Source organism: Strigops habroptila, chromosome 2 (genome assembly GCF_004027225.2).
Source record: "Strigops habroptila isolate Jane chromosome 2, bStrHab1.2.pri, whole genome shotgun sequence".
Classification (NCBI taxonomy): domain Eukaryota; kingdom Metazoa; phylum Chordata; class Aves; order Psittaciformes; family Psittacidae; genus Strigops; species Strigops habroptila.
This window is the reverse complement of record NC_044278.2, coordinates 112,401,313-112,415,205: the sequence shown is the minus strand read 5'-3', so window position 1 is coordinate 112,415,205 and position 13,893 is coordinate 112,401,313. Positions and strand designations below refer to the sequence as shown.

The following is a 13,893-nucleotide window of genomic DNA, read 5'->3' as shown; positions in this document are numbered from 1 at the left end:
TGGAATTAGATGATCTTGAGGTCCTTTCCAACCCTTACTATTCTATGATTCTATGATTCTATGATTCTATGATTCTATGATTCTATGATTCTATGATTCTATGAAGTGCTGGCACAAAGTCTGGCCATCGGTGTGGCACCATCTTCTGCACAATGGGGTTGTGGCTGTTAAAATTCAGCCCTGAGTTTGCTGCAAAGCATTGGAGCAGTGGGTGAAGAGAGTGGGGATGGGAAGGGAAGGAAAGAAAATTCTCAGTAAGACAGTGGAGAAAAGAGAGAGAATGGCAGAATAGCTGGATAGAAGGGAGAGGTATGACCAAGGGAGGAAGCAAGGAAAGAAAAACACAGCTCCAAGGAGGAAGATGGAAGGGAAATGAAGATTTGCTCTGGCAGAGGAGAAGAGAAAGATAGAAGAGACACTAGGGATAGGCCAAGAAATTAAAAACACAATGAAGAGTATGAAGAAACATTAAAATTAAACTGAGAGTTGACTCATACTGAGGAAAAAGGGACTTTTGTAGAAAATATGATAGTAATAATCGTTGAAATATGTCCAAACACAAAACTATATAAACATATCTATTAGTTGGTAGGTTAGATTTGGCTCCAGTCATGCTGGGAATATGCTCAGATCCCTGTCTTCAACTGAAAACATAAACAGCCCCCTGTGGAAGGCATCTGCTGTTGCCTTGTTCTCAACATCCAGAAGGATGGATGACTTGACCACAAAAACATTAATGAAAGGGGCACATGAGTGAAAGCAAAGATGCAAAATATTCCACTCTCCACCATGCCATGTCTCATTTTCATTCTCTAATGACATTACAAAAGATTGGTTGTATAGTCATGTATACATGACTTAGGATGTCCATGAGGTACATGTAACCTTAGGTTGCATTTATTCATAGTGAAACAGAAACTTTATTAGTGTTGGTATTAGTATTAAACACAATTCTCTTACTGCTTCTAGAATATCTTGCTCTTTACTGAGTACGATCTATATTCAGTCTTTGATGAGATCTGAACTAAAAACTGCTTATTGTGAGGTACAGAAGGAATGCCGAAAAGAAGAGTCTGTGTTAACACCATAGGGCCTGACAACCACTTGTTTTCCTGAAGTGATAGACACATCCTAAAGAAATTGAAAAAAAACCAAAACCCCAAGCTCTAAAACACTTAGAAAAACTGATTTTTTTCTGTGAAGTATTTAGTGGCTAAGCTGAAAGTATATGATCGTGTACATCTATTATTCCCCCTGCAGTATTGACCTTGAAGGCAATGAAAGCATTTTGTGTTCCACTGATCAATGCCTCCTGATTGTATTCACTTACTGTACATCAGTTCTGGTCCTCCATTTATCTCTATCCTTTTAGCCATAAACTCTTTATTAATTTTCCAGTTACACATAGTAGCAGGGGTACTGGGAGTGGAAATGTAAATATGTGAAAAATCCTGTTCATCGTGCTAGAAATGAAAACTATTCCAGCCCTACAATTTCCCTGGGTAGTGCAATATGTGAGTTAGAAACTGAAGAATTAGAGCCCCGTGCACGATTTTGAAGGGCATATCTGACTGCTCACTTACTCTATTAATGGATCTGCCCCATTTGGAGTGCAGCTGCAGTACACTAAGAAGGAAATGCCCTTTTTGCTGTTGGTATGCTGTGTAAAAGGAGCCAGGCAGCTCTGCTCTCATTTATAATAGTACAAATCTTAAGTGGTTTCACTGAAGTCAAAACTTTACTCCAAATACACAGTGACACTCCACCTGATTTAATTTATTCCATGCTGGCACTGTGACACGAATTACCTCTTGCTGCTGTTTCCTGTGACGCTTTCCTGTTAATGTTTTCTTCAGCTGAGAGGAACAGAGGTTGATTCTCCTGAGGAAGAATCAGGAAGCAAACTGCTGTTAGGAGGCTTTTTCTGAGATGGGCTGGCTCTGGGAAGGTTCACGAGCATGGGCATTGCAGACAACGTGCCCTGGAGCCCCAGAGGCCCTCCCTGCTCTTGCAGCAGGTACCCAGGTTAACATGCCTGCCTGTATCCAAGAGTGTGCAGATGCCTTGTCAAGGTACAAACATCGAGGTCGAAATGGTAGTAGCAGTGTTATTCGGGTTTTCCTTTACCCACATAATGCCAGCCAACAGAGAGCTGATTGCAAGGCAAGAGCTCCCGGGAAGATGATGAGCAGCTCAGGGCAAATCAGACTTGATTCAGATCAGAGACAGACATAAAAAATAACATTGAATAATTGAGTGGTGCAGGTTATGGTGCTTATATGAAGAATACATATGAGCCTGAAGAGGTGTAATGGAAGTTGTACTGGACTTCACTTAAAATGGCTCTGCAGTCTTTGGGAGTATATTCACTGCGTGGTAGCATCACACGCAGGTGGCTCTAACACACAGAATATGCTGATATGCACTTCACAGCTTAAATGTCACATGGATGGATCCTTCCTTCTCTTAAATTTTATCTATATTTCCAATTTTTTTTCCTTCTTTCTTTTCCCTTGTCTCTCCTATTGATGCGTAACTCACTTTCCTAGATACACAGACTCTCTGTCCTCACTGAGATGACATCCTGCTGAGCACAGGTTTCCCCCTCTGATAGCAGCACACACATGATTGCCTCTGGGGACACTAGTGCCACTACCAGGGGATACCCCTTTGGGAATAAACCCTGTGGTTATCAGTGACTCCATGAGCCTGGAGTACTCCAAGGCTGCACAGCCAATGCTTTGCAAAATCACCTTCTGGGATGAGGGGGAATGGTGTTGAAAGAACACCCAGTGAGCTCTGCCCATCCAGCAAAGTATTACACATTGCTTGTATGCATCTATGTTCACCTAATTTATCACAAAGCTCATTTTATTTCATTACCTGTTTTGTCCGGGGATAGCACTGTGCCAATGCCACTGTTTTTTAAGATGTCAGTGAACCATGACCTGTGGCCAAAGGTTGTTTGTGTTCCCAACACAGAACACTGTCACTATCCAATATTAAAATAATTAGAGGTTTGTGCTTTCATTTTGTTGGTTTCATGCAACACTTCTTTCTGGTTTTGGCTGAAAGGCATTTCTCATCCGTGGATTTTGTCACTGGGGTTTGTCCAAGTATGTGCTCAGGGTGCAGGTGAATTAGGAGCTGACAACAGTACCCACTGGAAAATGCCTCTGCTTACCCGACCAAAAGGGAGAATTGTTACTTCTTCTGATGCTCCTTCTGCTCCCTTCTTAACCTGCCCTGAAGTGCCTGGGTCTCTCAGGAAGCCTTCAGTAATGAAAAGCAGATATTGGAAACATACTGAAAAACACAGGTTTCATCAAAAATGGCTCATTGCATTTTTTAGAGCTGTTTGACACTGTCAGGAGGGAAGGTTTTTGTAGTCCATGGTGGTGGTTTTGGTCAGACTGGGAGATGCGTGGCTTGGCCAGATGGACTGTGAGAGATTAAAAACTTCTGTGCAAGGTTGAGGCACCTGGAGCAGTGACTCCCATCAGGATGAAAGAAGAGGGCAAGAGCTGAGAGGTTAGAAACGATCATTGTGTTCTTTTATTGCAGGGGGCACTGTCCTCTCATTAACCATCCCCAGATGGATCTGTGCCAGAAGAAAAACAAAAGGAAAATCAATACTAGTTGTATGTGCGTAGATGTCATGTTCCAAACATGTACATAAGGCCAGGTTTGTAGCCAGAATTATTGCTTGCTAGTGAAAGTACTTCCTACTTGCTTTGCCTGTGTCAGAGAAACTGATATACGTGGAAAAATTGGATAAGTCTTTGAAAATACATCTAGTCTTCAGATCCTAAGTTTTTTTACTAGCTGGTCCTGTCTGGTTGAAGAAAGGATAATCTATCCCCTTGCTGACCCTGAAGTTGTTAGTTTGAGCGCACTGTGGGACAGAACAGTGTTATAAATCTCCACATATCTTATGTAGCAGAAGCACCCAAGGCAATTAGGGCAATATTTCCCACTGTGGGAAGTGCCTTTGGAAATTTCTTAGCACTGCTTGGGTTTCTGAAAGGGAATGTCTGTGCAATTGCACACACAAGCACATCACCAAGTTTTCCCAGAAATGAAGCAATCTCCTTCTTCAAACTGTTTATACTTTTTTGTTCCTAGGTCCTAGGCATTTTCAAGGCTTTTTCTGAGTTTGAGGGGATGCTGGGGAGGGTGGACTGCAGGTATTTTTGTTTGTTGTCTAAAATTAGGTACCAAAAGGAGACATAATTAAAGGTCCTTGCTGAAAAGGTGTGAACTGCCTGTCTCCATGCTTGGAGATATATCATGTCCATCCTTGCAAATACTCAAAAGCCATCCAGGCATGGTCCTGGGCAGCCTTCTTCAGGTGGAGCAAGGTAGTTGGACCAGATGACCTCCAGAGGTTGAGTGGCTCTGTGAAGGACTGTGGTTCATTAGAGAGGGACAGCAGCACAGCACTGGTGGGGATCAGGGCATCTGTGTTGCCCTTTGCACTGAGCACTGTGGTCATATTTGCAGCGGCGGCTGCCGTGGGGTTTGTTCCCTGCTTCCAGTAGCAGAGCTGGCTTGAGTCTACAGCTCCTCCACATCTGGTATGAGGAAGACATCAAAAAGCTAGGCTTAAAAAGACAAACAAACTGTCCAGCATACGCTGCTGCCATTCCTTGCTGTTGTAATCCATTCCTTATGTTAGGGTGTGGGCATAAACTGAGCTAAGGGCAGGACGTGCATTAACTCTGCGATGACACCAGGTCTCCAGAGGCTGAAAGAAAGGCAAGAACCGGGGGAAGTGTTAAGAGGGAAGATACTGGGTGGAGACAGGATCATAAAGGAGCGAGGTGAGAGATGAGCCCGCACACATCAAATAAATAGAAACCTGGAGGGCGTCCTCTGTGCACCGCTGGGGCTTTGTGCCTGTCGTGTGCCCTGCCGGCAGCACAGGGAGGCAATGAAACATGTCTGTGGCCATTAGAGGGAGCAAGGATGAAAGACGTGTCTGGTGGTAGCTTGCATCAGGCAACCTCATCCCACTGTAAGCTCACAAAAAAAAATACAGTTGATGTTCACATCTGGTATTAAATGAACTGGATGTTATTCCTTGGGAAAAAACAAACAAGAAAGCCAAGGTTTCATACAGCAGTCAGAGGAAGGTTCAGTGGTTGCTGGATTCATCCAGGACACTGCAGATCTAGCTACAACCTCCTTCCACTGATGAGCTGAAACTGTCCCTGAAGGAGGTGAGGGATGCAGATGCCTGACTGTTTGCTAGCCTGGTACTCGCTGGCCCTGGATTAGCTTCTGTGAACCTTCACTCTCTGAAGATGTGAGTTGTGGCGAAGATGTGCTGATTGGCACATGTCACCCTATAGCACTCCAGCCCCGCTACACTGCTGGCTGTGGTCATGCTTCCCACCCCTTCTACTGAGCCAGCACCAGCCCTTTTGCAGCCACACATGAGATGCTTCAGCATCTGGCTGGGAGCCACTTGGTTTTCTTACTCCTCTATCCATCTGCCTGTCTAGCCAGGCGTTAGATAAAGGAAGATTACTGCAGAGCATCTCATCACTGCATGTAAACTCCTCTGAGGTGTGCACCCAGCCCCTGCACCCTGGGGAGAATGAGAACTAATTGTGAGACACTCACTGGGTGCCTGGGAGGGAAGAGGGATGAGCTACCACCAAGCCCATGCTCATCTTCCTGCTGAGCAGCTGATTGACAGCGACCTGTTACTGCCAGGAGTTTGTCTCACATATCCAAATACTTCAACACTTGTTCTTTGAGAACTTCGACTTTTTATCAACGAGTGAAACATTTTCAGTCCTTGTGGCTGCAGAGAAAAAGTTCGGAGCTTGATCTACTCAGAAATCAGAGGCTAAATAAGGAGAATTCGTATTTACTACCTTTGGTAAAAAACTTCCTTTTTTTGAGAGCCTGACCTGTGATTTTTAAATACCTCAGAATAGTGATATTGTGGCTTTTGTCTACCAAGGCACTTTTTAAAAGCGGCTGTTGCAAAAATAAACCCAAACCTGTGTGTGGTAAGTGACTACATGCTTTGCTTTTCTCTGGGTTTGTGCTCCTTTCTTCTCTTTTTGTCTGGTTTATCTGGCTGGTAAGATTAGGATCACTGCAGGGCAGGGTGGGTCCCTGTCTGTGTATTTGCACTGTGTCTTGCCACTTGTAAAGGAAGCGAGTAATCATCACCCTTGCTCCTTTCATGTCTACTTGCACAATAGAAATAATTAATAGTAATAGCAATGCTTTGCCTATCTGCAGCTCCTTTCATCTGAAGACATTGAAGTGCTTGACAAGCATTAGCTAAATTAGCTTCCAAATACCTGAAGAAGGAGTCAGGTATAATGATCCCCACTTTGCAGATGAGCACACACGAGGAGAAGCAAAGGCTAACTGAGTGCTTACAGTTAGTCAGCTGAAACCATATTTCCTTCATTGGAGGCTGCTCAGCACTTCTGAGGCTCAGGCTGTTTTCTCAGGTGCCCAAAGGTGGGGTCTGATGTCCACTTTTTACTTCCAAAACATACAGACTGTGGACCTGTGTGATCTGCCCAAATCCTGCAGAAGTCAGAGGAAGCATTTCAGGCACTGTGATTCATGAAGTTTCCTGTTCAAACTGCTAACCTGGCCTGGGAAAGGAGGAAGCTCTGCTGATCGCATGTTGGCATCACTGTGAGCAGGCAAAGCAGGGTGACTTAGTCCTCGTTTCAGAAGTGCAAGTGGGCTCCAGTGCAGAAACACTCCAGCTCGGACCCAAGAGTAGTGCAGCCACATTTGCATCATGCTGCCTTTTACTTCATAACCCTTTTGAAGGGGGATCTGCATCTGAGTCTTGTATGATGGTGTGGGCTTACCACCAGGCTAGATACCTGCCACCGTGTTCACAAGCCATTACTTGTAAAGAAAGATGCCAAGAGCCCTGACCCATCTCTGAGGTCTTACACTTATCTTGTCTCCTGCATGTCTGTGTTAAACCAAAGATGCTCCGCACCTCCCAGGATTGTACCTAGCAAAGGAAAGGAGAGACTGGACAAGAGCTGGGCTAGGGACTATATATGATTCAGTACAAACTCAGAATGATAGAATAAAGGCAAATTATGTTTTGGAAGACCACAGCAAGCTCTTAAAATGATAAGTGGGTTGATAAAAGGGAGAGGGTTTTTTCCATAGACTATGGAATTTCTAATTCTGTGGAAATCATTTTCCTTTTTAATACCAGACCTGAAAGGTTTCCATTCTATGAATGGCACTCTGGCTGTAACACAAGCTTTCTCAATTAGGAAGCAACAAAGTCACTTAAGAGCGGTAGGGCTGCTCTTTATTGCAAAGCTTCATAGACACAGATGAAAGACACTGGAAGTGTTGGCAGTCATCTGCAGATCCCATAAATCACACCATTTCACTGTAGGCAATCATCCAGGCTTCCACAAGGTCATGACATTTTCCCCACTTTCTCCTTTTCAGGCAGCGAAACTGGACAGAAGGTGACTTCTGGACAGCAGGTAACTTCTGTTATCTCCTGCACTGCCCACAATACCCTCCTATTAAGTCAGCAGACCCCAAGCAAAGTGTCACATGCTTGCTGGGAATTTGCAGGTTTATAACACTCTTGGGTCTGGCTTGCCTGATAGAGGAGAGTTTGTAGCGCTTTGGAAGCTACCTGTGCAGATACAATCACATCACTTTGTTTTCTTCCTGCAATGCTCCATACCTTCCCTTCTGCTACCTGCTTTAAATAGTCCTGGTTAGTTTTCCAGTGCTGGGATTTCTTACAACTCCCCTATTTACCCATAGAGAAAACACGGCAATGATCTCATAAGGAGGAAAGCAAAAAGGCCACGTTTCCTCTAGAGTAAGTAAATAGGTCAGTGCCGCGAGACATGATGGAAGAGGATCCCATGATGCCTATAGGGCAGCTGAAGGAGGCTCGGCAGGCAGTAGAGCTGCTCAGAGGAGAGCTGAGGTAGATCTTAGCACTGGTCTTCCTGCTAGCAGGCAGCAAAAGTGGGTGTAAAAGGGTTTTGCCAGGCAACTGGGTCACAGCATCACTCCCACAAAGCAAAACTCCATTGAGACCTTGGTATCCACCACTCTCATGCTCAGAAGGGAGGTGGCAGGGTAGGAGGGCTGTTGCCTTGCTTCCAGCTCTGGATGGGGAGCCAGGAGACCAGGCTGCGTTACTGTGAGAGCACTTGGGCATTACCTAGCCTTCCTCTTTCCTTATTTGTGTAATAGGGTTAATGAACACACTCTGCCCCATAGGGATGATGTAATGTTAGGCTCTTTCATGTTTGTTAGGTACTACAATGGGCAGCAACACTGAAACCCATAAATAATGTACCTTGAAGTTCTGTTGAGGTATTAGCCTTGTTTTAACAGGGCAGATATTACATGAGTTACCACACGCAAGCTTCTCCTCTTAATTAGGATCAAAACTTCCCTTTTTTTAGCTTCACTTTAATGGCTTTTGTGGCTGAACACATTTCACTTGCCCAGCCTATTTGGCAATTTAGTATAATCTCTTCAAACTTGCAGTTCCTTTCAGTACACTGTTAAATGCCTTCCTTCTCATTATGTACAATCTTTGAATTTAAGTGTCTTTATTTTCCAATGTATAATTAGTTTCTCTAAAGTCTGAATTCAGCTACAGTATTGTCCTTTGTGTTGGTGTGGCATATAGGATTTTGGCTCAAACCCATGATGGAAAAGAAAGGATCTGTGGGATGCTTTTGTTATCACAGGATCCCTCTTTTCCGTTTCACACTTTGATTCAAGATTTGTCCACAAGTGGTCATGTACCAAAGTAGCTGTTCTGCGAGGAGAGTGTCTGCACAAAGATGTGCAGAGAAAATTCTTCTGCTGTAATGATCTCCAGGCAACCATTGTGGTAAATGCCCAATTGTGACCCTGAGCTTGGTGCATGTATTGAGCTCAAATGGCTGGAAGGCAATGGTGGGGAGCCATGTGGGCTCTGACGTGGGAGTCTGGAGGGCTGGGTTCAGTCTCCATCCTGCCACAAAGACTTCTGGGCAGATGTGAGTCAGTTCCACACCGGGCCACCTGTAATATGGGCTGCAGCTACCCTTCAATATCCTTCTGGGTTGCAGATAGTTGTTATTCTTGGCATTATAGTAGCTTTTTTGTCTTTCTGTCTCCAACAGTTTCAGTGCTCAGACTTGGACTGCTCCTGGGAAGTGCTGTGTATGCCAAGGAAGCCTTTCTCATCAAAGTCCTATCCAGAATTGCAAATGGAAGTGGCAGATGTCTTGGAGAGCACCTGTTTTTTGAGATTTCCAACCTACCAGTGTGAACTCACAAGATCAAAGTAGTTCAGATACACCTTGTGTGACTATCCAATTATAACATGAGGTTTACTTTCTGCTCAGAAAATTATTAGAAAATGCAATAGAAATTGTTCTTCACAAATGTACTATGAGGCTTTCGTGTTTAATATGTGTTTGTGGTTGAAGAATGTGGGAAACTGATGGAGGAAGAGTATGGCTTGGTTAAAAGACTGGTGTGAAATTTATGAGGGTGTAACTCAGTTCCCAGGTTTACCACAGGCACTCTTTGTCACCTTGGGATGGTCGCTGCAGACACAGCTCCGTATTGGTGGCAACACCAGCTAAGGGTAATCTTATGCTGGAAACAGGCAGACTAATTGCCCAACTTGGATTGCGATGAACACATAAACCAGCATAGCAGAGGGACCAGGAAGGAATGTCTATGAATGGGATCTCTACTGCTATCAAGAAGAAGCAGAGGGAACAGTGTAGTCAATCTTCTTGAACATCAGCTCATGGTCTGCTCAATGGAGAATGCAAGCTGGGTTTCAGTAGTAGGCTGTCTGAATAAAGTGTGTACCTGTGAACTCATGTCACCCAATTTCAAGGAACTGTAGAAGAACAGCACATCCAGCATCTGTCTTCACTACCTTATGACCAACACAAGGTTAACTTAGGTATTCTAGTTAACTGACTAACATTAGTTGGCCCAAGTCTGGGCTTAGTGGATTAATTTAAGATAATTATTGCAATCATTCCTGATGTACTTAAAAAGAAAGCTCCACTGGTGATGTTTCAGGGCTCATTTACAAACTGGTATTCAAGATGTTCGCTGTTAAGACCTATGAACATGGCTTCTCATTACAAAACTTCAAAACCCAACCATGCACTAATTTTAGCTTTCAGAGGGACAGAAAGTCTCAGAGGAGCCAGTATCTAACTCTTTTTCTGAAAGGATCCTGAACAGAGTGACAGACTTAATCCCATTACCTCACTGCTGGAGGGGAGCTTCCCAGAAATTTTCCTTATGCAAGGGCAAAAGAGCTGTTCTTTCATCTTTTTCTGAGTCATGCCCACAGCACCTCTCCGGAATGTGAATGTGCCTACCTTAAATGATGTGACAAGGTAATTAAGTGTTAATGTGTGGATGCAAAGGGTATATAAGTTGCCAGATCTAGTAAATGCTGAAGCCAAGCTAAGGCGTTTACCAGACTTACAACACATTGCTGATATAGGGTGCTAATGCCCACACATTATTCCTGTTACACAAATAATTTTTACAGTGATAGACAAAGAAATTAACTTCATATTTGAATTTTGAATAGTTATTCTAGCAAGAAAGCAACCAGGATCCAACCCTGGGCACAAGAGAAGCAATAGAAAAACTAGGACATAGCACTATTATTATTTAAATGACTATAGTGCAGTCAGGTGCCAGCTCAGAATTGGACACTCCCCCTTCCTATTCCCCATTAGCTCAATGCACTTGAGTTATGTGAGTCCATGTATATATCTATTTATGTTTAACATATAACAGAATTCTTTAGTCACAAAAAAGCAAAACAGGCAGAAGGTCATAGCAAAACTGTCTGGATGAAACTTGCCCTGTGCCTGGTTTTTAAATATCTCTAATGCTATGCAAATGGCTGATTTAGTGACTGAACTCTATATAATTTCATTCAAAGTGCATGTTACCTTCTAAATAAGCATATTTCCTATTCAAATGCAAAATCTTTACTACTTTATGACAATGAATATTTGCATAACAGGCACCCAGTTCTGTAAACTCGGGTGCTTGAGTGACAGATGAAGTCTGTAGCTCACCTGAGCTCGGGACAGATATTCTGGGCAACAGAAGTATTCACTGCAGGAGGCTGCAGGGTCCCAGTGAGGATCTGTTAACCTCCAAGTGTCACCTTGGCCTTTCCATGGCTTCATAACCCACCAGTTGGCCTATCGGTCCCACCACAGTTTCATGTTTGGTAGCTGTGCCACTGGCTGGCAGAGTCTCTGCCTGTCCTGCAGTCACTGTCTTTCTTTTTGCTTTCTAATTATGCCTTTTAGAATCACAGTACTTTTAGTTGGCATTGTTTGAGTAACCAAATGACACAACAAAGCAATGGAAAAAGAAGATGATATTTAAATATTGGTATTTTGGAAGAAAGGATATAGACAGACATGAGAGGTTGAGATGCTGGGCAGCATGTGGTTTGTGAAGTAAAATGAAGAGATGAGCAAGGTCTTCAAGGGTATCAGGAAGTCTGTGGGTGCTGCTTCTGAGGATCAGGATCTCTGTACATTTGTATTGTCCTATCACTTCTCTTTCTCAATGTTAATCAGTTAACAGACTTGAGGTAATGAACAATGACATGTACAGAGAGAATCTTACAGCTGAAGGACTCTTACTTTACAGCTATGTTAAGTCGACCATTTGCAATTGTCTGACCGTATCCTTACCCATGTATACTGGGCTTTCAGTCCTCATAGCTAAAGAGATGCAAAGCATAGTCTAAAGAAACCAAAAGCTTCTTTAGTGAGATACCTTTTGTGTCTGTGTGCCTTGTCTCTTAATTCAGATGAGATCTACCATAGCCCAGGCAGCTGGAAGCTGGGCTGCTGTGAATCTCACCTGCTTTTTGAGTTACTCTCTCTGTGACTTCAGACACCCGCACATAGTGATGGAGAGAAGCGTTCAGCACAGCTGATTGATTGTACATGTAGTTGTTGCTGTCACTTGTTAGAGGGTGAACCTCATGCAACTGCTACATAAAACCACATTCACATCACTGAGGTCTTCACTGACGGCATTAAAACTGTGGCTACCAAATTCTTTTCTGAAGCCTCTTACGTCCCTAGCCATGAGTAACCATTAGTTTCAACAGGAAGAGGTCAGATGGTTCTGGAGCTGAAAGGGGAATTTCACAACTGTTGAAGCTTGCAATGAGTCTCAAGAGTAATGCTGTATTCCAGAACTGCAACTTCTTATGTCTTTAGTTGGTTAAACATTAGTAAGAGTGCAGTAGGATTTTGCAAAGTGTCTTGCTACCTCGGTGATTTCTTTGGGGATGTTTCCTAAGTGGTTTAGAATATGCTATCAGGTCATACTCGTATAGGTTTACGCTTGGCTTTGCCAAAATGGTAATAGAGATGTCCTCTTTGAGGAAGTTAAGCTGTAAAGGGAGGGACTGATTTTCTAGAGAGCTACGTGGGCACACTAATTACCAAGGTTAATAAAAGGGTGATCTTTGTGTGCCTCAATTCCTAAGTGTCCAAATGGAAAGACTTTACAAGGACTCTAATTTCCAGAAATGTTTGTGAAGAGCGGCCTCATTTTGGGCACTTGAAAACTGAATATGTTCAGATCACTTGCAGTGTTAATAAATGGGTCAGAAAATCCTCCTTGGAAAGGTACTGGCAATTTCTTTCTCTCTCTCTGATAATGCTGGATTATAAGATTGTGTTATGTCATTAAAACAACCCCAATGAAGGCAGCAAGATGCTAGCTTTAGAAATATCAGATGTAATAAAAGAGTTACAATAAAAATTAAAAGAAGGGTTTTGGCAGGAATGGCAAAAATACAAAAAAATCCTACAACCAACCAACCCAACCCTGCCCCAGTATGTCATACCACCTAGTCTGGAAAAAGAATAATAAAAAAGCATCCAAACTTCCAAAAACCACCAACTGGCTCTAGCCTGACAGGTAAGTGAGCAATTTATGCATTCACCAAGGGATTGGCAAAGGTCCTGCCATGACAGCAACCTCCTCCCTAGCCCTGCTCTGCATAGCTGGGCTCTCTACCTATCCCAGTCTTAACCTGCTGGAAAGGAGGAGCTTTGCTCTGTCCATTCCTTATTTATAACTTGTCGAGAGCTGGGAGGGAGGGGTGAGCTCTCTGTGGTGCATCCTGCTGCTGCTTGCCCGCTGCCAGCCTCGCAATCACAACTACAAATGCCTCCCGCCCAGCGTGGTGGCTGCCTTTGTGCTCTTGGATTCCTCTGCCTCTTTGCGGTGGTGGAAACAAAGACCAGAACTTACTACCTTGGGATTGTGGAAGAGTACTGGGACTATGCACCATCTGGGAAAAATCTGATCACAGGAGAAAACCTCTTGGAGGACAAGTAAGTCACTGGGGGCTTTGATAAATTGAAGATGCATCAATAGCTGCAAAGAAAATTGACTGATGTGGTTAATGTTGCTGTAAATGTCTTAAGATGGTGTTTTTCTTGGTTTTCTTCAGATGATGTTGTCATAGGCGAGATTTCAGCTTCAAGGCAAGAGTAGACTGGTTGACTTCTCTTCCATCATGGTTGATTAAACAAGATGATTGTGTGTATTCGAAAGCGACGTTAAGGAACTGATATTTGTCAGAAAAAAGTCAGATAGTGGGCTCTGTGCGTTTCATGGAGATGCAGGTGGTTTTGGGACTTACTGTCCATAGGCAAATTGCAACTTTGCCATAATCAAGCACAGCTCTTTTCAATAAAACATAGAAGTCTGTTCAAGTGGCAAAAGAAATTTTAGGTTTTCTCCCTGTGAGATGATAAAAGCTGGGGATTTGGTATAACTTTGTAAAATTCAGATGTGTGTAGTACCTATGAATGAGAT

General features: G+C 43.4%; 1 protein-coding gene across 1 annotated transcript in view; it reads left to right on the top strand.

Moving 5' to 3' along the window:
* The first annotated feature begins 13,236 nt into the window (after positions 1–13,236).
* Positions 13,237–13,893, top strand: part of HEPHL1 (hephaestin like 1) — a 34,186-nt gene continuing 33,529 nt past the window's right edge. Inside the window, exon 1 of the mRNA XM_030476319.1 lies at positions 13,237–13,406. Coding sequence (XP_030332179.1) covers positions 13,237–13,406 — 170 coding nt within the window. The remainder of the gene's footprint in view (positions 13,407–13,893) is intronic.